At 38.1% G+C, this 27,322-nt stretch overlaps 1 protein-coding gene across 2 annotated transcripts; it reads right to left on the bottom strand.

Moving 5' to 3' along the window:
- Positions 1 to 738: 738 nt before the first annotated feature.
- suclg1 (succinate-CoA ligase GDP/ADP-forming subunit alph) lies at positions 739 to 27,177 on the bottom strand. 2 transcript variants are annotated; one of them, XM_015005554.2, is made up of 10 exons: positions 27,019 to 27,177; positions 24,110 to 24,210; positions 17,520 to 17,636; positions 17,122 to 17,334; positions 16,718 to 16,775; positions 14,803 to 14,886; positions 10,779 to 10,930; positions 7,846 to 8,034; positions 7,340 to 7,358; positions 739 to 961 (listed from the first exon to the last, which is right to left on the bottom strand). In XM_015005554.2, the coding sequence occupies exons 1-10, from the start codon at positions 27,050 to 27,052 to the stop codon at positions 954 to 956; spliced, it is 975 nt and encodes a 324-aa protein (XP_014861040.1). In that variant the 5' UTR covers positions 27,053 to 27,177; the 3' UTR covers positions 739 to 953. The 2 variants fall into 2 exon arrangements, with proteins under 2 accessions (XP_014861040.1, XP_014861041.1); XM_015005555.2 differs by lacking the exon at positions 7,340 to 7,358.
- Positions 27,178 to 27,322: the final 145 nt, after the last annotated feature.

The raw sequence follows: 27,322 nt of genomic DNA, 5'->3' as shown, positions 1-27,322 counted from the left end.
GCTTTGCTTTCATGACCAACGATAGCTGGTGCCCATCTCCAGTTATCGTTCCGGGCGAGAGGCGGGGTACACCCTGGACAGGTCGCCAGTCTGTCGCAGGGCAACACAGAGACAAACAACCATGCACACACACACACTCACACCTAGGGGCAATTTGGAGAGGCCAATTAACCTGATAGTCATGTTTATGGACTGTGGGAGGAAACCGGAGTACCCGGAGAAAACCCACGCATGCACAGGAAGAACATGCAAACTCCATGCAGAAAGACCGGGGCCGGGAATCGAACCCAGAACCTTCTTGTTGCAAGGCAACAGCTCTAGCAAGAGTTAATGGGATCATCTTTTTTTGTTGAAGTTGTCTGCAGTCAGGGGCTGCAACACTGTGCAGCCCCTGACTGCAGACAACTTCAACAAAAAAAGATGATCCCATTAACTCTTAAACCAAGTCGTTCTGTCCATCGAGGCTATTACTGAATCTTTCATCCTGGGAAGCACGAACAGACAGTCGTTGTGCATGATGTTTGAAATTATACACACACACAACACAGGGGGAAAATAATGAGAACTTTTTTTTTTCTTTTTCAAGTGGACAGCCAGTAAAATTGATGATGAAATACATCTTACAATGTTACAAAATGAAACTGTGGCATCTCCCTTTTAGCTGGTAGCACTGTGTGGAAGAAAACATTGATTGAAAAACTCCTGCACGGCTTATAACAGAGATGTTTCGAACACCACTAAGACACTAATGTTTTATTTCTTTCATTATGTGCAAGGTACAAGTTTATGGCAGAAATTACAACAGAAACACCGCAATGTGCGTTATCAACGATGAGATAGTCGGGGTTCACAGATACTGCAGGGCATGTCCAGCTCCAGAATCGTCTCGTTTGCGAGGTGGATGGGTTAAAAGTCGGGTGTCTTAGAGCGCAATTTACAACAGTTTTCTCTTCTCAAACTCCTGCAAAGACAGACAACAAAGAGAAAGAAGACACGGAGCGTCAAACGAAGTGAGACAGAAAGACATGAATGATTTATTCATGTGGAATTCATACAGACTTGTTTTGATCCTGTGCATCAGATATGCTGTTGGGGGGGAGAGTGCTGAATAGCTCTAGAGTCTCTTTTTTTTTTCATTCCTTCAGAGTCTACCTCGCTCAGCACATACATGTGGGAAAGCTCGAGCACTTTAACAGCTCACTTGTTGGTTGTCAACATTAAAAAACAGATTGCTTCCTGTGATCGATGGGAGTGGTACATCTGTGAAAATCTGATTTATGTGAGGTTATGCTAGCTGTGTTTATCTGTGCAGTCCAACCATGTGACTATAAATGAGAAGGCATTATGTTAGCCATTAAAAAGGATGTTGCTATTTACATATTCAATTTGCAGAGTATCACACAAATCGCAGGATGATAGAATACGTCGTTCCCAGAGAATTTTCCATTCCAAGGGGGAGAGTAACTTAATGCAAATGTCATTTATCAGGTCTAGAGAACACACAAGCACAAGTTGGCCCATTCCTCTGTGGCTTGCGAATGCACGAAGTTATACTGCCACCCTGAGGCAGGAATATAAAAACATGAAACATCCAAAGTGGTTAAGATGCAGCCTCGCAATCTAAATCTGACTGCAAAGATGGGCAAATTAAATTTGGGTAAAATTCTAAGGAACTGGAGTGTTTTTTTGCCATCTGCTGTATTTTTCCTTAAAAGGAGAACTATAAAAGAACTGAAGAAGGTTTAGAGGCACATATGTAAATTAAGGCAAACAAAGAAAGGTAACGGAAGGTAAAAACTGACAAAAATGAATTCCAAAAATTGTGCTTCTGACAAGCAGGAGACACCAACTCCAAGGTCACAAAACAAATAGATACTCCAGGGAAAGATTGCAGAGCTCTTCCCTAAGAACAGGGGAAGAAAACACTTTTGTTTGAGCCTGCCGTTTGACAAGTCAAGAGCAATGGGAGGAGTAAAATGAGAAAAGTAGAGGTTGTCAGTCAAAGGCGACAAGTGAAAATACCCCTGGTCCGAAAGTAGGGAAAAGCGAACGTAAATGTGACATGAAAGAAAAGCAAGACATTTACAAGCGAGCAATGACAACAGCTTTGACGCACTTGGCCCCAGATATATGAGGCCGACAGGCACAGTAAACAACGTCAGTAAACTCTGCTTCAACTGTTGAATTTATAAGAGCAACAAAATCTAAAGGCTTCTGTTTTCTGCACCTACTGGGTTTGAATTATAAAGGGCTTTGTGCAAAAGCAACACAAAGTAGTGAATAATTGTGAGAAGAATAAATGGCTTAGAAAAAAACTATTTGCACCAATAAAAATCTTACGTGTGATATATATTTGTATTCAGTTTCTTTTTTCTGATGTTATTAAATAAAGTCCAGTGCAACCAAATGCATTCAGAAATCACCTAGCAGTAAATAAGAGTTCACATGTATTAGTAATAATCCAACTGCTCTGTGAATGTCTCAGAGGTTTGTTAAGAGATTATTAGTATGAAAACAGAGGCAAGAAGTCAACAGCAGAGACATCTGGCATAAGGCTGTAGAGAGGCTTAGAACAGGGTTAAATTATAAAAAGCTGCTTCCTTCAAATTGTAACTTTTTGACAAGATTCAAATATATATTATATGGAAAACTAACACCGAAAATCACCATCAACACACCATCCATGTTAGGGCATGGTGGTGAAAGTATCATGCTGTGTGATGCTTTCTGCAGCTGGGTGGATCCAAACAAAACAGACTTAAGATGACAAAAACCAAACGCCTCATATCAAGTGTTTAGCACAGAGAGGCCTGATAATTTGGGCTCATTTAAACAACCAGGTGGCTACATCCTAAACTATACTACACTATCCTATACCAAAGATGTTATAATATGCTATGCTATGTTGAACTTTGTTGTAATATGTTGTGCTATACTCTTCTATGCTGTGTTATGCTATATTAAGCTATGTTACACTATATTATGCTTTACAATACTATGCTGTGCTATACTATAGCACAGCATAGTATAGCACTATGCTATACTATAGTATAGCCCTATGCTATACATAGTATGTATAGCATAGGGCAGCACAGCACATACTATGCTGTGTTGCCCTATGGTATGCTATACCATGTTATATTATCCTATGCTATATTATACTACACAAAATTACGCAATACTATGCTAAACAATCTTATGCTATGCTATGTTATGCTATACAATATTATGCTGTGCTACACCATACTATAATATACACACAGCCTGAGGCCATTTGGCAGTCAAAAACCCATATTACAGAAATCAAGTTAATTTAATAAATAATTATTTTAAACAAAGTTTTATGTGCTTCCATGCTTCAAACATAATTTCGAGAACGCAACGGATTTTGGAGTAAATTATAGACACATTACCGATCAAATGCTTTTTTTTTTTTCTTTAGCAGACTTGCTAAAATTTTATTGTCATCAATCTTGCACAAATATGTCCTCTCCAATGTATTTAAAGCTAGTTATCAATGCAACGAGATAAAAGAAAAATCACTGTTATAAATATAATATATAAATGCTACAAATATTTAAATTAAAAGATGAATATTTTATAAAATGGGCCTCTTTGATTTATACAGTCCAAAAGAAAAGAGATTGAGGGGGAGAAGTGATCATATTCAGTGAAGCTGAAAATTCAGCAAAGAGGAATGAAAAGAACAAGATAGAAATATGTTCATAATGTGACCATGTTGTACTGCAATCACAGGTAGCTACAACCAATCCAAGCACCAACACTGGAGACAATTATAACTCTAATGACTGAAAAAGGAGAGCGCTGTGTTTAAAAAAAAAAGACCCAAAGTGTTTACTAGAATAACAAAATCTCAATTACCATAACACATTAAGACTTAAGTGGCCTGTGAAGGCATTATAAAATTGAACTGTTAGAACAAGCTTAATTAAAAATGATTGTCCAGGTGAAAACAACATCACATTGACTATGCCTACTTTGCTTCAGCCTTGAGGGAAGAAAAAAAAAAGCTTGCAAAGATCCCTCTTAGTTTTGAAGGGTAAACAGCTGCTTATACAGCATCTAAATTGGATAAAACTTTCTTAGACCATGAAGGTTTTTACAGATAAGATGAACCAACTCCCTTCTGATCATCCATTTCATATCTTCCAATTTCTACTTTTATGTTCAAAACAAGCATTTGCTCTGCATGTCCCAGTGGCCACAGCGCCGTGGTCCAAGGCTGAAATGCATCTTTAATAAACTCAGCACCGCCAGTTCGCAGCAATTTACTCGACTTCTGTTTACAGTTACATATCCTCCCATCTAAAGCTTCATGTTGACCTCCTCTTCTGACAAAACTGAGTCCTTTTCAGCATTTAAGGATGCATTTATGCAAACCTGGCAACAAACTGTTTAGAGCAGTGGTTTTATTAGATGCAGGGAGCCCTATTAGTGCTCGACACCTTTTCAAGACAAATTAAGAAGATGGTCAAGACAGAGACAGGGAGGCGCCGTTAATTATTTTTCCAGCTGATTAAATGTGATGACACATTATTCTTGTTTTGCATAATAATTTTTTTTTTTTTTTAATCACTCCCAGCAAAGTTCATCAGGGTCAGTGGATGCAGATGTTTACTCCGGCAGTTGAGCAGCTGTTATTGGGGTCACCACAGTTTCAGGCCACACTCGAAGCATTGTGTCCGCTTGCTTCTTTTTATGCGTTATTACTTCGATTACAGCGGTCAATGAGATAGAGAGAGATGTATGAATACAACGTGTGGGGAAAAATGAGCATCCACGCCGCGCGTTTTTCATCATTACACGCAATGATTATGAATTAAACTGTGGCAAAAAATGTCATGTAAATCTATATCTGTGTGCAGTAGTGCCAGCAGTGGTAATGAAAGTATAGGATGATAAATGGGTGTAATACATGCTTTCACTTTTTATACATCTTGTTAACTGTGCCTCCCTTGGGATAAACTTAAATAAAGAGGTGGTAGCGTCAGTTCAGTTCCACACATGCTTATTAATTTTTGCCCCTCTTTTCAGCAGTTCTTTGTTGACAGCACATTAAAAATTAAACCTCAACACTCCTAGAAAAACCGATTAAGTTATTAAAAGAAATAAAAAAATCTTCTCACATTTGTAAAAGTGCTTAATTTAAAGCTAACACTAACAGTGACCAACACTCCAGCATACTTGAATGTAAAGCTGGAACAGCAGGTGTGTAATAGTGTGGCTATCAACTTGGTTAAAACTCAATCATTCTTTAGAAAATGGCTCAAGCTCATTCAGACTGAATGGAGAGCAACTGTGAACATTGATTTTCGGGTCCTGTCACAGATTCTCCATTGGATGTCCATCTGGACATTCTAACCCATGAACATGGCTTAATCCAAACCAATCCATTGAAGCTCTGACTGTGTGTTTTGGGTTGCTCTGAAAGGGGAACCTTTGCCCCAGTCTCAAGTTTTTTGCAGCCTCTAACAGGCTTTCTTCCATGAAGGCCTGTATTTAGCTCCATCCATCTTCCCTTCAACTTTGTCAGGCTTCCCTGACCCTGCTCAACAAAATCCTCCTTACAGCATAATGCTGGCAGCTTCTAGTGTCACCATAGGGGCAGAGGGTTCTGGAGAGTACAGTGTTAGTTTTCTGTCAGGCAGTGTTTAGCATGTAGACCCAAAAGTTCAATTTTAGTTTTTTCTGACCAAACCATCTTCTATATTTTTGTTGGGTCAGATTTGATAGTTTCCCACCTGTACATCAGCAACATTCACAGAACATCTGCATCTTAAGAAAAACTTACATACAATGTACTAATTCCTAACTGGATTACTTCTAGAAGTTACTGGTTACACTGGATTTCTCCATATCATAATTAGTTGCCGCAGTGTTTGTTCAAAGAACAGAAATATGTCTGCGAGACACTGTTACTGGCTCGCTTGCTCAACTGAAATGAGATCTGTGAATTTATTTAGTTTCTTTGTATTGTAAATGTCTGAAACAGTGAAATTAACCCAGCACGGATGTGGCTGTTTGGTTACATGCTGTCCCCATCTATTTGAATTTTTATTATTAATGGTTTTATTATAAATTTATTAGGGAAGTATTTTCCACCATTTGAACGTGATACACCTACCTCAACAACAACAACAACAAAAATACAGGAAAACAGACTGACGAAAGATGCAGAGCAGCAAAAACAAGGGAAGCATTCCAGTTCAATAGATCTCAAATTATGTTATCATTTTGAGCATTTGCAAAATGCCACTCTGAGACTGAGCATTTTAAAATTGCTTTTATGTAATAATGAAAAGTCAGAGCATTGGCATGATGACAATATGCAGGTTTCCAGTAAATCACATGTACACTTCCCAAAATAAAAATAAGCTTGTCTCCAACTGTCTGTCTTAGCTTTTTTATCCACTGTATAAGCAGTAGGTGATGTTTCAATTTCAAAAAGTCCCTGAGGCCAAATCTGTGCTTTGATGCAATAGTTCATTTATTATTTTTTTCTAAAGGTTTTTCTGCCACTAGTGGCCTTTGTCTGCAGTAGATTAGACAGGAAATGGGCAGAGAGAGAAGGGTGGAGGACAGGCAGCAAAGGTCCCAGGGTTGGGAATCGAACCTCGGATGGCTGCGTTGAGGATTAATAGCCTCCCTATAAGAAGCATCCGCTCCACCTCTACACCACACACCGCCCCAGCACCCTTTAATTTATAGTAGTGGTGTGTACTATGATCACTGCGTTTTACCAGGACACTAATAGCTGTCACACAACATGCTTACACTTACGTTACATGCTATGATTCAAGTATCAAGAAAACAAAGAACATGGAATAAACAGACCAAAAATGCAGAAAGTCTGGGGAAAAAATCAAATTAATGAAAAGCAAATATGCAAAAGCGAAAGAACCACAACAGCGACAAGTCAACATCAAAGAAACTGTAGATGTATCCATCTCTGACTTGAGCTGCACTTTCCACAGACGATACGAGATGGACCATGCACAAACCGGGATAGAAAAATGTACAATGAAGGGGAGCACACAACAAGCACACAACAGATGGAACAGTCTAGGCTCTGAACTTCAGTCTATGCCTGGATTTGCAACATGCTTCGAGGGAAGTTTAAACTGTGCTTGATAAATACGGATGTGTTCTTGAAAAAGAAATCATGAGCCAGTGAGTCATGTTAGAGGAAGTAGCTTTGATAAGGAGCTCTTCATTCTTCAAAGCGTTTTAATGTAAATGTTGGGGGTCATCAAAGAATGTTGCACTGTATCGGGTCAACAATGGGGAATTAGCTTGATAACCAGTCGACATTACGTACCTCTCACAGAGTTCATCACCTGGTAACAATACAAAACAGCTGTTTAATTAAATATGCAAGTGCATGAGGGCCTTACACAAGACTGCAGCTTTTCTTGCAGGTACAAGCAGGGCGGTCTTCCAGATAAACAGATTTGGGCGTAAAGGTTTAACCAAAGACTTCATCTGCTATTGATTATTTTAAAAAGTACTGTATTATTAAATTTGCCGATTGTTTTTTAAATTAACCAATTAGTAAAATTAATAATCGGATTGCAAAAGATGCTCAAGAGGAGACTTTTCTTTTCACAGAATGAGTACCAGGAGAAGCCAAAACTGGCATTTTTTTCATCTTAAATGCAAAATGAATATGATTATTCGTACCATCTAGGCTTAATTACTGCTTTGACCATGTTGTTCTAACAATTTATTAATTACTAAATTAGTTGATGATAATTTCAATAACTGATTCATCACAATTAATCATGTTTCCACCGTTACTGCCGTGGTGGTTAGGTGAAGTCTCACCTTGAACATTGTGCTCCCCAGCTGAGCAGGGGACATGCTGACCACAACTCCAGCAGACTGGAGAGCTGCGATCTTCTCTTTGGCTCCGCCCTTCCCACCAGCGATGATGGCACCAGCGTGGCCCATCCTGCGGCCTGGAGGAGCCGTCAGCCCGGCGATGAACGACACCACAGGCTTGGCGTTATCTCCCTGGATGATGGAGGGTGCAGGGAGCAAAATGAAATGAGCTTAAGATTAGAAAGATGAACAAAGAATAAAAATAAATAAATAAAGAGAGAAACACCGGAGGGAAAAATGATATTTGTTTTGCAAAACACCAGTAGCACCATCGTCTGTACAAAAATAGAAGGAATTAGTGTTTTGCACCTGCATTTCATTCATTCATTAGACACAATGCACCTTGTGGCCTCCCATTAGAGAGCTCCATGATAACACGCAAGTCTAACCAGTCATCTCTGTCTAAGCCAGCATTATTAAAACAAAGGGTCAATCAAGCCATTTAATTGCATGGGCGGCAGTGTGACCAGATAGGGGCTCAGGCTCCTGCCATTTCATATCATCTCATTTCTGAATTGGTAATTAGTCATGCAGCCAGTGATTAGCTCAGCGCTCGTCTATGCTACTTGTTCATTGATGGATGTTACATTCAACAGTTAAGATCATTTCCAAGGTGAAGAGAGCTAATATTTCATCTTCAGCCATAACATCACAACCAGAAAGAGGGACAGAGGCTGTGCGTGTGCGAAGCAGCTAATATTTCATACTTAGGGATAACAACATAATTGCTGGGGACGGCTGTGTGCGTGTGTACAGGCTGACGCTCATCTGGCAGACAGCGTCCAGAGAGCGAATGTGGCATGTTTAACAGCCACAGCAACACAGCGAGGTCCTTCAAAGACACGCACTCCTGCAAGCATTTCAGCACCAGATTTAAAGATGACACTGGCAGGAACGAGATGGCACCTCTTAATACACATACGCTCAAGACGACGTTTGATAATTGAGACTAGCAGGGCATACATCAGCCAAGGGAACGTCGAGGGCCCTGGATGAAAAAGCATCACTAACTAGACGCGTTAAGTCTCGCAGAGTTACCCAGAAAAAGCAGAGAGGGAGGGAATATCACTATAAAGAGCTCTGAATACGTTACAAGCGTCTCTTCTAACCAATGAAAGATTATAAGCAAAAAACAAAAAAAACAAATTAGCAGAAAACAGTCTACTCAGGAATCAAAGCACGTTCTGAATACACAAACCGCCCTCATGTGAATCCAGCCTTAAATCTACCTCAAGCAAAACAGGTTTAATTACTCTATTAATTCCTGCCTCTCTTGGCACCAAGTAACAATTCAAAAAGGGAGGGGGGGCTGTGCTATTCGCTCCAGCCGTCTTCTGTCGTTCACTGTTAGCAGCGCAGATTTATTACATTCATTAAGGGACCAATAGGGGAGTTTCACCGTTTCTGTTTGCCAACATGACAGGGGAAGTGCTTTGCACTGTAAACACAAACTAAAGTCGAACTCAGACTATTTTAGGCTCCTATAAACATGACAGGCTGGTAGGAGTAGCTGGAATGTGCTTACATGTAACACAGCTTTAAAAACTCATGCACCAGAAGACAAGCTCATTTTATTATCAGTCATTTCCGTACAAACTTCAACGGTGTATTGAACATTAATAGATATGTTAGCTTGAATGCCAAATTTTCAAATCTACTTACAAAGATGGAACACTGTACAATAATGAAAGTATACAGTCATGTAAAAATCCTATTAAACACTCATTTACATGTCGATATATAAGCTTTGATGCATTTATCTCTGTAAAAGTTTTTTTTTTATTTTTTTTATTTCAGGTACAGACAAAAAAATAAACCTAGTTTTATTTATTAAACCAGTTCCAGCCTATGCGCCATCTTTCCAGCACCACTTCCATTTTTAGAATCCTAGTTTTCTATGGTGCAGCTCTATCAGTTAGAGCTGCAATTTTAAAAAGTGCAGGTATATCATTTATTTGCTAACACAGAGTTTCTGTGATGGGCCTGGTTTCCAGCAGCTACTCTGTCTGAAACTCTAATTCAAATAGCCTCAAATGAAGAGAAACTCGGTTTAATTCAAAGTGAAAACATTGTGTCCTGACATCTTTGTACGACTCGACTTTTAAAAACAGGTCTAAGAGCACCATTTTATGAACAATTTTCTACACAAGTGACTTTCAAAGGGGAATCTGCAGCTTACTCCCACACTCTGCTGGGCTTTTCATGCTTGTGTTTCATTTGAACTGTCCCTCACTGTCAACACTCTGTGTGATTGGGTGGGGGGATTGTTTGTACTTTATTTGTTCAGTCAGAGTAGTTATTCTCCTGAGACGCCAGCGGCAGATTTGCATGCATTAGAGCAGCAGAGGGCACATCAAATCCATTTCTCAGCTCAAGAGCACCGAGCACACATATACAGAAACAAACAGAGCAAAATTAACACAGTAAAAAGTAATCCACGGGACAAGAGTTCAGACCTGGAGAAGTTGTAAATGTCAGCAGCGTCGTCACATCAGCCAATCATCACCTCCCTCACAAGTGAGCATCAGAAAAGCTTCACAATTCATCACCGCGGTCGATTTCTAAAACATGACCTGTGAGTCACACCTTCATCTTATCTGTCACTTTCTACCTTCATCACATAAATAACTGAGAAATATATGGGAGAAAGCCTGAGGCTGTGATCAAAAAAACAAAGGTAACACTCCAACATATTCTTTGTGTGTGATGGTTGCCTTTCTTCACAAAAACTGGCAGATTTGGGGAATGTTTTATTTTATTTTTTTTTTTACTTTTTTAGTAAATCTTTTGCTGATTTTCAAAAAATCATAAGCAAAGTTTAAAAACACACACACGAGCATGTGTAAATAAAGAGTGTTAGTATGTTATTTGCTTACAGTATTGTGCTGCTTCAGGTACTCGGCAGCATTCTCCTCAGCATTTCCTCCGATCTCTCCGATGAGGATAATGCCCTCCGTTTTGGGATCTTGCAGGAACACTTCCAGACAGTCTATGAAGTTTGTGCCATTAAATGGATCACCACCAATACCTTTCAGGAGAAGAAAACAAACACTTATGCATCCAAGAATGTCAAAAGATAGATTATGTAAGTGCAATCATAAATAAGCACATAAAACCCTGCTTCACCTTAAGACCTGAGAAAAGGCATTGAAATAAAACAGGAAAGGGCAAAAATTGTGGATTTTTAATATTAGCTGTTCAATTTATCTTTGTTTCAGATTGGGGGAGGATTACTTGGAATATTATTTCCAGCAGAAAAAAAAAATCTTTTAATTTTATTCTTCATGAACTCTTAAAGAGAAACACGAGCCTCAAAGATGGAAGCCTGGCTTCATACTTGGTGCCCTGAGTAGGAAGCACACAGCTGGTTTATCAAAACTTTCTATGGTGAATGCATCTCTAAGTCAGCAGTGTCAGAAGAGAACTGCACTACCTTAGAGCAGCTCCACATAGTTTGGAGCAGCTAGCTTGTCCTTTCTAAGAATTAGAAATAGAGATCTGGAGAGACGTTTGTTTATTTTTCCGTTTCACTTCAGCTGTTACTAACAACCTTTTTTTTTTTTTTTTAGAACGGCACCTTAAGGATGCTTTTATGTTAGTAGCAGAGCTTACAAAGCGTGTGTAAACCAATTTTTCTAAGAAATGTGAGAAAACCTACACAAAACAACAATGTAGGGTTAAAGATGCTTTATGATATTTATAATTGAATAATATTTTTTTTTCCAAACTACAATAATGAATAATGAAAGATTTTAATGTGGACCTGTTTCCATAATGCATTATTAACAAATCAAGATTTCCATGGTGACAAAACAAGGTGTAAAAAGGAGTCAGTCTGTTCCATGTTTGTCTGCCAATACGAGCAGCTCAGGGCCAGTTTCCTTTCAAATTTCCCTTATTGCTTATTTATTTTCTTCCTGTTTTGTTTTGACAAAATAAAAACCTACAAAGAAAAAAAAAAGACCATTTCTAGTCGTTTTGGTCATTTGTGAACAAACAGGAACTATATATGAGCAATAAAAATAAAAAAAACATACTGCAATTTTCCACCAGTCTGGAAAATAAAAAAACAATTAAACAGAAGATGATCATCTATAGAAATAATGAACATAAATTTATTCAAAGACACTTTGAATAAATTTTGAAAAATATTCAGTATGTTACAATATTGGCTGAAGTCAAATAGTTTAATAATAGGGAAAAGTGACATCAACTCTTCACTAATGAAGGAACTATATATATATATATATATATATATATATATATATATATATATATATATATATATATATAAAATTTTTACTGGAAAAATTTTCAGTTGTATAGATTCAGATATATATATTTTTTTATTTTTATTTTTTTAAAGATAACTCAGTATATTTTATTTCACCAAAGTATACTGTATACTTAATAGTTTAATTAAAAATTTGCAATAAACAACATAAAACAGAAAATAACTTGAAAAATAAATTAAATTCAAAACAATATCACATGTTTTGTTTTTCTTCCCTGTAACAATTAATTACTTAAACTTCACCCATGTTTTTTAAGTGTTTTTGAGACATGAGGATTCTGAAGGGGAGCAGCACAACTCTTTGGTGTGAAGTTGCTACTGACTGAAGAAGACTAAAAGTGAGCTATTTTCAGTATCAGTGAAGTATAAAAAGTGTAGCTATACCCCCTCTGTGAAAGCACAACCACGCCACCTGACACATTTAGAAAACTTTCACCCAACTTAACAACTTTATCGCTTTATAACTTCTCTTTTTTTAAGCAAAAAGTGACAAATCTGGTGATTCTTTTATAGGAACATTTAATTGCAGCAGCCAGACTTCAAACCAAGGAGGGCAGCACTAAGATGGTTTTTGGCAAGGCACTGCAGAGTTAATCAAATTTACAAGAAAATGTCAAAATTTGAACAAAAACATGAAGGTAACATCCTTAAGAACCAATTTAGACAGTTTATGTGCAAAAAACTTGGAATTTGGGATTTAACGACTATAAATGAGGACAGAGGAAACGAAGGTATTTAAATGGAAACCGTGTTTTTAATGACATGTCCAGAAATCTCTGAATCTGTGACAAATTTAGATAAAATGAAGGATGAGTAAAGTTACATTTTCGTTTTATTCTTCTGAACTTTCATCCTCTCGCTAAAGCGGAGCTTAGTCTGCCGAGTCTGTGAGCAAATACTCTGGGATAAAATGTGTTTATATCCAAAATTTTAAAAGGCTGTTATTAAAATAAATTACAAAATTAATTATATGACCAGAAAAGAAGATGAGAGTGATATTAAGTTTTGCACTGATTATAATTTGCAGCCCAAAGGACAGTCAAAAGATTTGAAACAGTCTCAATAGCCCCACAGTGTTAATGAACTTTATAATATCTAATACTGTTGCTGCACTGATTTCATAAAGTCTGACCGGAGGGATACTCGATAATTAAACTGTTTAAATAATGATGAAGGCCAGATGGATTTTACTAAATATGTCCAAGATGCTCCATAATGCAATTTTTCCAGAGGAAAAGATGTTTGATGAGTAAAAACTCATTTTTGTTGTTATGATGAAAAGAGCTGCATCAAACTTTGCACCCAGACGTAGTTTGGGCAAAAACATCTGCATGACGTTGCATGGCAGATTATATGGCATGCCTTCCTGAGCACTGTGCAAATATTACATGTTTGTTTACAACTAAACTCACAAAATCTAAAGGGATTATTTGTGAACTACATCAAAAAAGGAGAAAACACACAGACAAAAAAACAAAATAATTACATTTACGACATCCTGAGTGACTGGCAGCACATGCCTCTGGTTTTCAAAGGTATGTTATCATCAACTAGTCTGTAAATACTGTTTGTGCCCTGATTGCTTGATTTGTGATTACACTGACGTCGGCTAAGAAACAGGGTTCTACTGCAGGCTGCAGCACTGAAAATTCCCTCCGATAACATGGGCAAGCAGTCTGGTAGTTGATGTTGTCAAATATCTGTATACAGAAAGGTCAACTGATTTGATACCTGAGCACATGTTTATTAGCCTGGTCATGGTTCAGTTTCTGTCAGAATTGAAAATGTTTTGTTGTCATAGGATTTAACTAAAATCTTTACAATAAAAACTAAAGGAATGAGAACTTTTTGTTACAAACTGAATTTAGTCTGTTTCTGTTTAAATGGTGATAGACCATATTACACAGGAACTAATGTGACCTATAAAAAGCGCTACTTAAGGTCAATTAAAGTATTTTATTCTAATAATTTAAAACACAAAACCGTGATCATGCATGGTTTGTTCTTTACGCAATTGCAATTTTGTAAAAAAAAACATTTGTGAAATTATGTATTTTTGGGTCACAAAAAATGGGTCCACAGGTTTTAATATGAATTAGTGAAGAATTTCAGACTCATTAAATTTCAGTTTTGATTTTAGTCATTAAAATCAAAACTGTGTTTCTTGAACATTAAGAGGGTTTTAAGTGTTCAATTTGGGGCTAACTGGAGTTGGCAAGAGCATTTTAATGAACAAAAAACATCAATGCCTTTGGCACAAAGATACGACCACGTGATGAAATTTTACATAAAGCAACCTGTGCTCCTCATATCCCTTCTAGTTTCGAAGAAAATCATTAAAGCCCCACTTCAAAAACCAGTCAAATGTGTTGGTTCTCTATCCATTTTTTTCTTGAGTAATTTTTTTAAAGATTTTACATATTTTAGAAGTTATTTCATAACTCTTGAGAAATACAGGGAGCTCCAATAAAAATGATTATAGAGTTCCACTTTCAGCACACCTTGATGTCATACAGGAAACTTAAGTCCAAGCTACAGATCTGAATGCTAACTGGTAATAAAATTAGGAGATCAGAGTTTAATCCATGATGTCAGCAGTAACTTACCCACACAGAGAGACTGGCCCAGGCCCACTTGTGTAGTCTGATGCACGGCTTCGTACGTCAAAGTACCTGATCTGGAAACGATGCCTAGAAGACAGAGTTTTAAAAGCATTTCTCAGAATGCAATGTGTATGTTTTATTTCTATTTTAGTCTCATTTTGACTGAATTGCTTCAAGCAAGAGAGTCAAAATAAACCAAATGCTTTTATTACCAGAGCTTGGCAACAGCTGCTGTTTGGTTTTTGGAAAGAAGCCAGTTGATTTTTAATAAAATCAACATGCTGTAAAGGTTCACCGGGTAGCAGCTGCACATGGTGCTTATCAAGCCGTCAACAGCAGGAGATCTTTCAGGGATTTTACACAAGGGTGTATAAAGAAAAATATTAGCATTGAGTGTTTTTCTTTTTTTTTTTTTCCCTTCACATGCCAGCCATTTAAAGGTTGTTGCAGGAGGAGGACATGTCTGGGTCATGACCTTTTAAACTGTCCACTTCACTGACTTGCCCAACTCGGCTTGCATTTTAACAAGAAGAAAAGGTTTCACACAGGAAAGAAACTTTCTCTACTAAGGAAAAGGATCTGTGAGAAGTTGGGGCATTAAAAAGTGCTGTAAGAGCTTCTTTTAGCCACTAGGCTTGTTGAGGACCCATATTTATCTTGCGACACATTCAAAGTGAGCTGAATGGTACGGGAGGTAAAAAGAAAAATAAACATCTCCAAACGTCAGTGTTGGAAAACTGAAGCAAAGCGTGGCATCTTGCCATCACTATGTCTCAACAGTATCCACCAGATTCTGTCAAAAGTCTTTTTTGTCCCACCAAAAATATTTAAACATTTGGATTTTGCTAAACTCTGGTGGGACTTCAACTGGACACCAAAAAACATTCCAGGATGAACATGTGGAAAGGCAACTCATGCCCATCATTAGGATTAGTGGAAGACCTGACGCTGGCTCCCTGCTTCTCTTCTTAACGCCATGGAAACCTTCTTAGAGTGCAGAGCAAGCTGCCAGCAATCCATGACAGTAGTTCCCAAATGTTTGAGCTACTGACCTACAAAGAACAGCTGTACCAACTATCATTTCACACAAAAAGTATGTTTTAAGCAATTCAAAAATGTGCGTACTTTGACATCAGAGTAAACAACCAACACAATGATTTTCTTAATTTCCAAATACTTTTTTCACCTCTTAAAATTTATAGCATGCTTTATACTACATGTTTTCTGGATTTCTGAAAAGTATATAAAGACCCCAGACTTAATCATAGTCCGTGCTCCAATGTTAGGGATATCATTGGGTCTTTAAACACAAAAGGATTCAAAATACATGCGTAAATAAACGCAGAAATGATTCAGCAGACATAAAAAAAATCAACATTCTTCCATTCTCTGTCTCCAGATCTAAATTGTACAGAAAACCTAGAGGAGAGCTTGAAAGGAGAGGGCATGAAAGAAGACCCAAGGGTCTGAATAATCTAGAAAGATTGTGCATAGAGGACCGACAATGGTCCGTCTCTCAGGGAATGCTCCAACCTTTTCAAATGCAATAAAGACTGAGCTGTCCTAGTGGCACGAGGGGGTTGTAAGATGTATTGACAGCAGGAGTGCCGATTATTGTACCTCTGCTTATTTTGTTTAAAACAAGCATTTCTTAATGTGGAAATATTTCCCACACTGCATAAATTGTTGGATTTTTTTGTTCTCAGTGTGATATTATGCAAGTAGAGTAAATAAATATTTAGTTTAGTGCTTTTCACACATTTTTAGCAGGGGTGCCATTAACTCACCCCAGTACCCTGTTAGAATAATAAAAAAAAAGACTATTTTTATTTTTAAACCATAACATTTAGAGTTCCTATCAAGAATATTTTCATACCAATTTTAAAAAAGGAGCAAAATACATGTATATTGTTCTCACCAATTCTTCCTTTTTTGTGAATGTGTCCAGGCATAATTCCAATCTTGCATTCTCCAGGCTGTAAAAAAGGCAGAAGGAATTAGCTTTTTTTATTTTTTTTACAATATAATAAATTCAAAATGCCAAATGGATGTCAAGCTCTCAAGTCCAAGTTTCATTTTTCTTCACTAAAAATATTTCTCTGGCAGTATTTTTTTTGTCTTAAAAATTACATGAAGCAAATTCTATCTCCTTAAATTAAATGAATAAGTCACCAGATTTTAGCTTTAGATTAAAGCCCATCTGTCCACTGAATATAAAGCACCTGCCAATCCATGTGATGCACTTTGTACTTGTATCTCTATTCTACACAACACACACATAAAAAGGCATTGGCATCATCGAGCATCTGTGTGTGCGCTTACGTTGATGACTCCTGGGCAGTTGGGGCCTACGAGGCGGGTGGCGCTCTGACGCAAGAGCTTATGTTTGACTTTCACCATGTCCTGCTGGGGGATTCCCTCGGTGATGCACACCGCCAGGGGTATCTCTGCGTCTATTGCCTCGATGATGGCGGCAGCCGCAAACGGCGGAGGTACATAAATCACAGTCGCCTCGGCTCCTGTACCCTCCTTTGCCTGAAACAATGAATGAAAGATGTTGGGAAATTCTGAGGTTATCAAACAGCGCCACCTAATGTTACAGACTTGTATAAATAAGTCATCATGGGCTGGAGGCTTACTGCCGATATTAACCATGCTTTTTCATTAAAAATATGATTCAAGTATGTTTTTGTTTTTGTTTTTTTTTTTAAATGACTTGCCTCCTTGACCGAGTTGAAGACAGGCAAGCCGAGGTGCGTCTTCCCGCCTTTCCCAGGAGAAACTCCTCCAACAAGCTGCGAGCCATAGTCGAGAGCCTGCTGACTGTGAAATGTTCCCTACCAGACAGGAAGAAGCAGGAATTAGTGTGCAGGTGTGAGTGATGAACTGGGATGCAGCCACTTCTAGAGAGTCCCCATTGAGATATCATTGCAGGCACGTTTAGGAGAAAATATGCTTCCACCCAGGATTAATCACCTGAGGAGCTGGGCACAGGCTGAGCACCAGGAGAAGATGAAGCTAGCAGAAAATTTATTTAGTGAGAAGGAATCGAAATGTCCTTCACAAATAAATAATGGTGTGATATTAGTTTAATCTCCTGGCAGAACATTTGGAAAAACAAATTAAAAAAAGCAGCCAGGATATTCCCCATCGACACTGGCTGTAAAATATTTCACACCAAAGAGACTTTGTGAGAATATTTCAGATGCTGTCACTACCGTAGACGCCGGAGAGGAAGTGTCACAGCTGTACTGCAACATTTGGGGAATATTAATTCCTGACACTTTAAAAGTTTACGTACAGCTCAAGGACTTCTCCTTACTTACTGCGTACAAATAAACAAATAATAGCAATGTGAAATCATCTCCCTCAGCCTGGAAAGAAACTCAAACAAAAACAAACAAGAAGTCTTGAAGAAAAAGCCCATTTGTATTCATATCCGTCACACGGACTCAGCTGAGCTTCTGGTTTTGTCGCCTTTCAATACAATTCAATACACCCCGCTCGTGTCATCCTGGCTGATGTGGATTTCCAGTTAACTTTAAGGTTTGTCAATTCTGAGTTTAACAGATTTTCTTTGTGAGGGACATAACACAAATAACAAAATAACTTCTACAGGTAGTCGTTTTGAATCCAGCTGAAATGGAGTTAAATGATCATCCCTATTTATGTTTTAAAGACATGTTTTTCACCAAAACTCAAAGTGTGTCAAAGCTGCAGATTGATATATTTATAGACTGAAAACAGTTTGTACTCTTAGTTAAACTGCACTTAATAAATAAAGGGGAACATAGGTTTTTCAGAATATCACCTATTTATTGATTAGAACACATCAGGGGGAAATTTTCTGACTCTTACCCACTGAATATACAAAGGTAGCAATAACCTCAAATACGCCCTCTCGGTATCTTCCTTCTGATTTGTCAGGAACTTGAATGTTCAAGTGCAGTCAAACCAAATGTAAGAAAATACTTTTTATCAAAATGGTTGCCTTGTATCAGACTGAGAAGCTGTCACACCGACTCAGTTCATCATCCGTTGTACTTTATTAGAAAAAACACCAGAGACAAGTATCAAGCTTTTCCTGGTTTTTCTTTCTTGCTTTTTGTATAACTTGCTGATTTCCTATTTTCTCCTAAGAACTGTGATGTAAAAAGAAATAAAATAAAACAAAACATTCAACTGGTGATAGCAGCACCAGTTTCAAAATAAATTAGAATAGGAACAAGTAGCCTCCAGCAAGAGATACATCAATCCCTCTGCCAGCTAAGTGCATGTCTGGTTCAAACCTCAGATAGCTTTTAGAAATGCTTATTGAAGAGAAAAAAAAATCACAACATATAGTAAGAAAGTCATTCATTTTTTTCTACTGAGGAAAGTATCTTTCACACTTTAAGGCTGCTGAAAAAAGTTAGATGTGATGAATGCATGAGGTGAAGACCATTACTGCAAACTTGGGGAATCATTACCACTTCCTGCTCAAATAACTAGCACCTTGAAAGATAATTTGAACTAAAAGTCAATTTAAAAAAAATATATAAAGAGAAGCATCCAATTAGATATATAACAGAAAAAATGTTTGGCCCATAAATCATGTGCATAAATAACTGGTGCATGCAGTTGATCCAAGCTGATTTTCTGCCACACTAATCCTCAGAGGATGAAGTTGGTTAAATAGAAGCAAAGATAAAACAATGTAGGCAAAGCAGGACGAGCAGAAACTACAAGCGGAAATAAATTACCTTAATGCAAAAATGATAACCAGCCTATTATGTAGAATTGGAAGCCATGCATCAGCATTTTCACCTCCATGTGTAATAGACTCCTTCACCCTGCTAACTCTGCTGTTTTTGGCACTCATTACCATCCAAAATGTTGGGATAATAATTTTTGAAAAATTGCTTGCTTATCAAGGCAGAAGGACATGGCCATGTGCACCCAATAGCACTTGCTTCATTTCATGTCTTCCTTTAATTACCAGGAGTGTTCACTGGAACTATATTTAACAACCCTCGATGGGAAGCTGGAGAAACAAATGTGCTAAAGGACAGAGGGCGGATATGAATCTATGGAAACCAGGTTTCTGGCTTATTGAGCACACTTTGTCAAGACTTTTATCATCCTCGCCTTGTTTAATGAGATTCTCCTCAGCTTTTCCTCTCTTACAGATTCACTTCAGGAATAAACAATCTGTCGTTCAGATTTATTACCATCGACTTATGAATTGCTGTTGGGAAGAAAAAAAAGGCAGGCAGGCTAAAAAACATAACCTCATATCAAGGCAAAAAAAAAAAAAAAAAAAAACCTGCTCATGATTAAGGAAACGAGATAAAGCCCAGATTCAATGCCCACATGATTCTGACTCTCGTTAACAGCTAACTCACAGAGTCTGTTAAAAAATAAAACAAAAACTCAACTTCAATTTTATCTGATTTTAGGTGCAACAATGCTGTTTGACACTAAATTAAGATAGTTTTATTAGAATTTTCTGCTATACACACACACACACACACACACACACACACACACACAAAAAAAACATGAAAAGTAAAAAAAGGACACTGAACCCCAGGGCTCACTATCTACACAAAAAGAAAAGAAAAATTTGCTTTACATGTCACAGTATTTGACAAGATGTAGGAAGGGAAACCAAATATCTTTAAAGTCTTCAAGCTTTCCTTTTGTTAGATACGTCAGCTTTTCCATTGCCAGGTTGTTGCTCAATAGTTTAATCCATTCATTTATCTTTGGTCTTTCTGTGTTCCTCCACTTCAGAGCAATCAAATGTTTAGCCTGCAAGAGGCAAAAAGTCACAAGCTTCTGTCTCTTTGTAGGACCTTTAAATCCGTCTGGAAAAATATGCAGTAAGCAAAGTTTACTGTCTATTGGAAGATCCTGTTCGATCAAACGAGAGATGAGCATAATAACCTCCTTCCAGAAAGTTTGAAGCTCTACATATTGCAACATACAATGGAAAAGAGCACCCTTATCTATATTACATTTAACACAGATATCAGGTATATTTGAATTAAAATGGTGAAGTTTTACAGGAGTGATATAAGTTCTAAATAACCATTTGTATTGAAATAGTCTAAACCTTGTGTTAATAGTTTGCGTTTGTGCCAATAGACATGAGTTATTCCATTCATCCTCAGGGATTTCCATTTGCAGATCAGTTTTCCAAGCTTGTAAATATACGAGACTATTTTCTTTTGAAGCTAAAAGTAAAATATTATAAAATTTGGAAAGTAGGCCTCTACTCTGACTATGGTGAACGGCTATATTCATCATATAGCCGTTCAGAGAATGGAGGTTTAGTCGTAGATTTCAGTGAGGCAAAAACAAAACTTCTAATCTGTAAATACTTTAAAAAATGCTTTTGGGGCAGGATGTACTTATTTACCAGTTGTTCAAAGGACATTAAAACTCCTTCACTATAAAGGTCCCCTATTTTTTTTTTTTACATAAATTGTGTAATTGGAGATGTAAAATAAAATACATTGGCCCCTTCTTATTCTCTCATTCAAGTAGTGTAAAGTCCACAAAAATACAGTATCCAGAGTGAGCCCTATAACCCAAATCTCCACATATTTCCCCAAACGAAATGTGGCGTTAACCCCTTCTGAATATTGAACTTGGGTTATATGAAACGTTGCAGCCACCAAGTGGGTAACGTAAAAGTCTGCACGCATAACAATGGTCATGTATAGGTTGGCTGGCATAAACAAAAAAACGCTCTGACCAAAATATCAATAATTAAGGCGAGATATGCTAACATTACAAAGGTGTAATAAAGAAATATTAACAGTGTTTGTGCTTCCACATACAGAAACAAAACGTTCTGAGAATACTGAGTTACTTTTAGGAACTATGCCAGAAAAAGAACGGCGAGTACAAACTAAGACTTGGAGTTGTCCTCAGCCTACGAGCTTATTCCATCAATATACTTTTTGGCTTCTTCCACGGATTTGAAGATCCGGCGTTTGTCATTATGTGTCATGATTAAGTGGGCTGGATACAGAATGCCATACCGAATTTTAAGGGCACGAAGCTGGATTTTCACTCCATCAAAGCGCCTTTGCATCTTGCGAGTCTCGGCCGAGAGGTCAGGGAAGAAGGTGACGCGGTGGTTCTTATAGTGTACCTCCTTCATTTTCCTGACAGCTTTCAGAGTTGCTTCCCGGTCCCAATAGCTCAGAAACTTCATTAAAACAACCCTTGGAGCCGCAGGATTGGAGGCAAGGGAACCAATCCTATGGGCTCTCTCCACTAGGGCTGAAACGATTCCTCGAATGATTCGAGTACCTCGATTACTAAAATTCCTCGAGGAAAATTTACCTGCCTCGAAGCTTCGTTAATTTATGTTTTATTATTTAGCGCACCGTGTTCCGGCCGGGACTTCATTTGCGTTGCGCGGAGCTCTCACTTCCGCCTCTGAGTTGTTGACAAAAGCTAAGTCTCAGCGGCATAAAGTCCAATCTTCAAGATTGGCCCGTGGGGATTTTATTGATTGATGATAATGCCCGACTTTTTATCGTTTTTGGGGAACCAATAAGCATCCTTAAAATGACTGGGGGAATGCCTGGAGTACGGCAGCATTTCTCCTCCGGGGCTGCTGGTTGAAAGCGAACGGCGGGAAGAGCGCTGAGGTGAGCGGATAGCCTGAACAGGGCGGGTGGCTGAGTAGCTGATGCTTACCGTGTAAATGTAGCTTTACCGACGAACCGCACAATACATTTCATATCCCGGTCTGAAGAAACGGGTGGCGGAGCGCATCGTACATGGCTGGTAGATGAGTTTCTGAGTGTGACCAGTGAAGGTGTCGTAAATATCCCGTATTGCTTCCCCCCGTGTTCGTCCCCCGGTCTAACGGTTCGTCAGTCCGCTGGTCTATTTCCTCCCCTCCACCCCATGTTCGTTCATTCGCCCTCTCCTCCCACTCCAGGCGGCATTTCCCGTATTTTTAAACCCAAAGCGTGACAGGTTAGGTGGCAAGGTGAGTTTAATTAATCTATTAAACTCACTGAAGATGAATACATAAACTAAAAGCTGGATTGTAGACATTTTTTATAAGCATATTTGTGAGCCTGCCTCTTTGTTATTAAATTCAATATAATTTCAGATTTTTCTATAACTTTTCTTCTGGTTAACTTAGAAAGTGAGCTATTATTGTTACAGGTTAGTTTTCTAAACTACAAAAAAACAACTGTTAGGGATGCTCAAATATGAAAAATTGGACTGATATTGATATCTGATAGTAACACCGGTATTATGCCAGATTTACCAATATTTCATTTTATATATTTTTTATCCGATTACTCGATTAATCGTAAGAATAATCGATAGATTACTCGATTACTAAAATATTCGTTTACAACAGCCCTACTCTCCACACAGCGGGACGAGGTGAAGTCCTCACCTAATGTCTCTCGGAGCCACTTCTCCAAGAAGCCACACAGATCCGATTCCTCGGATTTTTCAGGCAACCCGACCAGTCTCAGGTTGGAGCGCCTGCTCCTGTCCTCTTGCTCCGCAACTCTGTCAGAAAGCACCTCCACTGTTTTCTCCAGTGATTTAACTCTGCTTTGAAGGGAAGTGACATCGTCCTCTGCTTGTGAAATTCGCACTTCTGTTTCCCCAGGTCTTGCAGTGAGCGATTGTCTATCCCCTTTGATATCCTTGATTGCTTTCAACATATCAGCAGAATGTTTGTTCATATCCTCCTTCAGTAAGCTGATTGCTCAGAGAATATCACGGTTAGTTGGTGCTTCTTGAGCCTCATCCAAGTTAACCGGCACTGCCATGTTAGCATGAGCTACAATAGCTGCATGAGCTACATTAGCCGCATGAGCTACATTGGCCGCATTCACTTGTGGAGCTGTTTTAGTCGGTTGTTGGACCGGTTTGGCATTTTTCGGTGGCATGATCCCCAGTAAGCGTTTTCCCGTAAGCAAAACAGGCGAAATTGCCAATATTGGTCTGACTTACGGATTAATTTAGAGGATTTAGCAGCGAGCCATACGCACATACACCTTTCACTGAGACACCATAACCGGAAGTGACTAAATTAAACTTTTGATGGCGTGTAACGTTACAGACATCTTGTTTTAAAGGCAGGGCTGCTGAAAAGACAGCTAGCTGGCAAGTGGAAAGACAAGGGAGTGAGGGGAAAATAATCATCTCCATCCACTCATTATAAAATGCAAAAATTAAAGGTCTGTGCTCCCTTGAAAAGCTGAGTCTTTACTACCGAGTCGCAAGTAACTAAAGTGATGTGAAACGAGAATCCAGACGAGTTATGGTTACAAACCTGCTTTCCTGTGAAACCTTGGCAGATGACCTTCGTGTTCTTGTTGATGTAGAGGTTCTTTCTGCTTCCTGTATAACAGTGTCTGACTCCACTCTGCTGCACTGTTGGATCGATACAGAAGAAAAGCAACACAGGGAGCAATCAGGTGAAAGACATCAATACACAAGCTGACATTATTCAACAAAGCCTTTCACAGCTGTGGTTGGAAAACATTCGGTTCGATAAAATGGAGTTTATCCAACATTCAGACACTCCAAGTCTTGTTTGACAATAAAATATTAAAGTTTTACTTCATTTCAAGGAGAATAATCAAAACCGAGTTAAATACTCTGCAGTGTTTCAACAAAAATCACTCTTGCTTTACACCACCAGCTTTCTGCAGACTTAATGGCTCCCGTTTTCAGAAGATGTAATCAAAACCCTCTTCAGTATTTAGAATTGAACATATTTACCGGGTTGCTTCTGCAGTGGCGCTGCCAACAAGTCAAAAATCTGTAGAGCATCAGATACCGATCTTACAAAGTATGCGTGCACGTGTGTGTTTATGCAACAGGAGCTCAGTTTCACAACTGCTCCAAATCTTAAACACCGACCATTTAATTCTGAAGCAATGAGATATGTTCACATCCGACCTAACCTCATCACCCTGCAGTTCAACCGATCTAACATTTCAATGCATATAATACGATGCTTTAATGAATGTAGGAAGCACATGACTTGATAACATCAGCAAAATAAGGTTAAATCAGTTAATCATGTTAGCTACTTGTTGAGCAAACCCATTTGTCGGCATGAGCTTCTGAAATGTCACTGCAAGCTCTGGGAATGAGGACTGGCCTTTGCCCCCCCCGCTTCCTGACATTTCATAAACTACTTTATTAAACAATATTGGAAAAAACAAATATATATTTTTTGCAGCCTAAAAGTTTTCACTCTGAGCAAACTACTCTATAAACTCAATGAGCCAAAACAGAAGCTAATGGTCAGTCCCAGTGTTTACAACAGCTGGGTGGAACTAAATAGAGCAGAAAAAATATAGACTTTTAAAAATGTTTTAAATTTTATATAGTTAAGTATTTGTGATTGCAGCTGTGTACAATACCAGCTTTTCTTAGAGATTAGGCGCTAAACAAAATATATCAATCAATCATCGAAATATGAAGGACCCAGGCTGCTGCAAGCATAAAATTAAATATCAATCTTTCTGTATCGATGCAGACGTTTTCAAATGTCTCAAATTATTTTCATTGTATGGTCAACATGTCATTTCCCCCACAATCAATATTTTTTCTTCTTTGCACTTGATATGTGTCCTGTGAATTCTAACTCCTTGAACATTTTCATGCGATATATCATTACCACCTTATACTTTGATGCAAATCATTGGGTTTTTTATGTGAGACGATCAAAGTAGTTCATGACTCTGATGTGGAATAAAAATTATGCTTGTTTTTCCAATTTATTATTTTCAACTTTTCAACCTGAAAAGTGTGACATGCATTCAGTCCTGTTGACTCTCTTACCCCTGTGTTTTTGTTTTTAATGATGTAAAGCACTTTGAAATGCCTTGCTGCTGAAATGTGCTGTACAAATAAAATTTGATTGATTGATTGATTGATTACCCTAAATACAACGTATAAGAAATCGCCTTCATAGCACCCAGATCAGAGATAACAGTGGAGAAGTTTAAAACAAAACGAACTAAGCTTTGAACATCTCAATAAACACTGCTTAATCTGTAACCTTGAAAGGTAAAAAGCATTGCACAACTAGAAACTTACCAAGAGATAGTCATCATCCATCTAAACCGAAGAGCAACAGGAGTATTAACCAGAGAATAAGCCAAGAATAAGTCAGCATCCAAAGTTAAGCCCATTCAATGCCCAAACTTAAATATTACGACTTTTAAAAAAATTCAGACTCCATCCAATTTCATTCATCTTGGTGTGAAAGTGTGAAAAGTGTGAATGTGTGAAAGTTTGTCTCAATGGATGTGAAGTGCTTGTAGAGATGAGGACCAAACAATGTGCACCTGTACTTATTGGTTGCAGTAAATATTGACTCAACATTGACAGAATAAAAATACAACGCTTTCGATTTATGCTTAGAAAGGCTTGAAAAATTAATCATGCATATTTTTTCTTGTACTTCACTATTAAGTCCTAATTTTGCGCGACGTTAGGTAAGTGCTCTAAAGTTTAAGGCAACAAACTGTGGAAAAGCATGCAGAGTTATAAACAGTATTTTACTTCTTTCTTTACTTTTTCTTTACTTCTGAGTGTGTAGCACCGTTAATGGCCTGCAGCAGAAAACAGCAGCAGCTGCTGCAGCAGCAGATCGGTGGTTGAACTTTGCTCCGTTTTCAGAGTCTCATCCAGAGCTGAACAATGTCACTGTGCAAAGTTCAAAGAGTCAATACGAGTTTGATAATATAACTATGGCATTGACAAAAACAGTGTTGTATGTTGGAAAATGCTATCAAACTATGTGCACCTGTTGAGCAAACCTTAAGGCTAACATAAAGTGTTGCTATAATACAGCTGCAAACAGCTAAGTGTGTGGCTAAATTAGCCATTTCTACAAGAGTGGCTGCAACAAAGAAGTTATAACTCTGACTGTTCAGAACATGCAAGGTCAATTAATGATAACATTGTTATAGAAGTGAATGCGAGTTCCGTAACTATAAGTTGACCACCAAGCAAGTTGGCTGACTGTCAAGAGAGATTTCCCAGATTACTTCAGCGACTGATGTGTCTGACTTTGAGAGCTCAGTGAAAGCTAACCCAGGTGTCAGTGTAGAGTTGTCCGTACATCTCCGAAAAACACCTGCGCACACATTCTGCGGTACAATAACTAAACTCCTAAACCTCTCAAGCAAAAAAAACCCCGCACTTAAATAAAATACTTACAAAGCAGCCTGGCAAACAACCTGCTATGAGACATCTTCGGTCATTCAGCAATGACACCACAGGCTAAGGACTTCGTACGTAGAATTTAGCTGACTTAAAAAGATCCAGTGAAACTCAAGAGTACCAACAAGCTTGAAAATAGATTTGTCTTAAACACAAAATTAGTATTTATGAATAATCAACATTTTATTATTAAAAAGTGTATTTATTGGATATAAAAATGAACGCAAGCATTAATGTTCTCATTTTTCCTACAGGCAAAAACGTTCGAGTCTTTCACTCATGGTGCACTCTGGGTATTGAA

This window comes from Poecilia mexicana, unplaced genomic scaffold, assembly GCF_051168715.1.
Source record: "Poecilia mexicana isolate PSO_F unplaced genomic scaffold, ASM5116871v1 scaffold_1, whole genome shotgun sequence".
Lineage (NCBI taxonomy): Eukaryota > Metazoa > Chordata > Actinopteri > Cyprinodontiformes > Poeciliidae > Poecilia > Poecilia mexicana.
This window is presented reverse-complemented; position numbering and strand designations above follow the sequence as displayed.

Excerpts from the sequence above, each read along its gene's own strand:
- suclg1 (XM_015005554.2), bottom strand. The coding sequence starts at position 27,052 with ATGTCTCATAGCAGGTTGTTTGCCAGGCTGCTTT. Across the intron at positions 17,335-17,519 it reads TCTTCAACTCGGTCAAGGAG|GCAAAGGAGGGTACAGGAGC; the intron begins GCAAGTCATTTA and ends TCATTGTTTCAG. Across the intron at positions 10,931-14,802 it reads GGGCCAGTCTCTCTGTGTGG|GTATTGGTGGTGATCCATTT; the intron begins GTAAGTTACTGC and ends TTCTCCTGAAAG.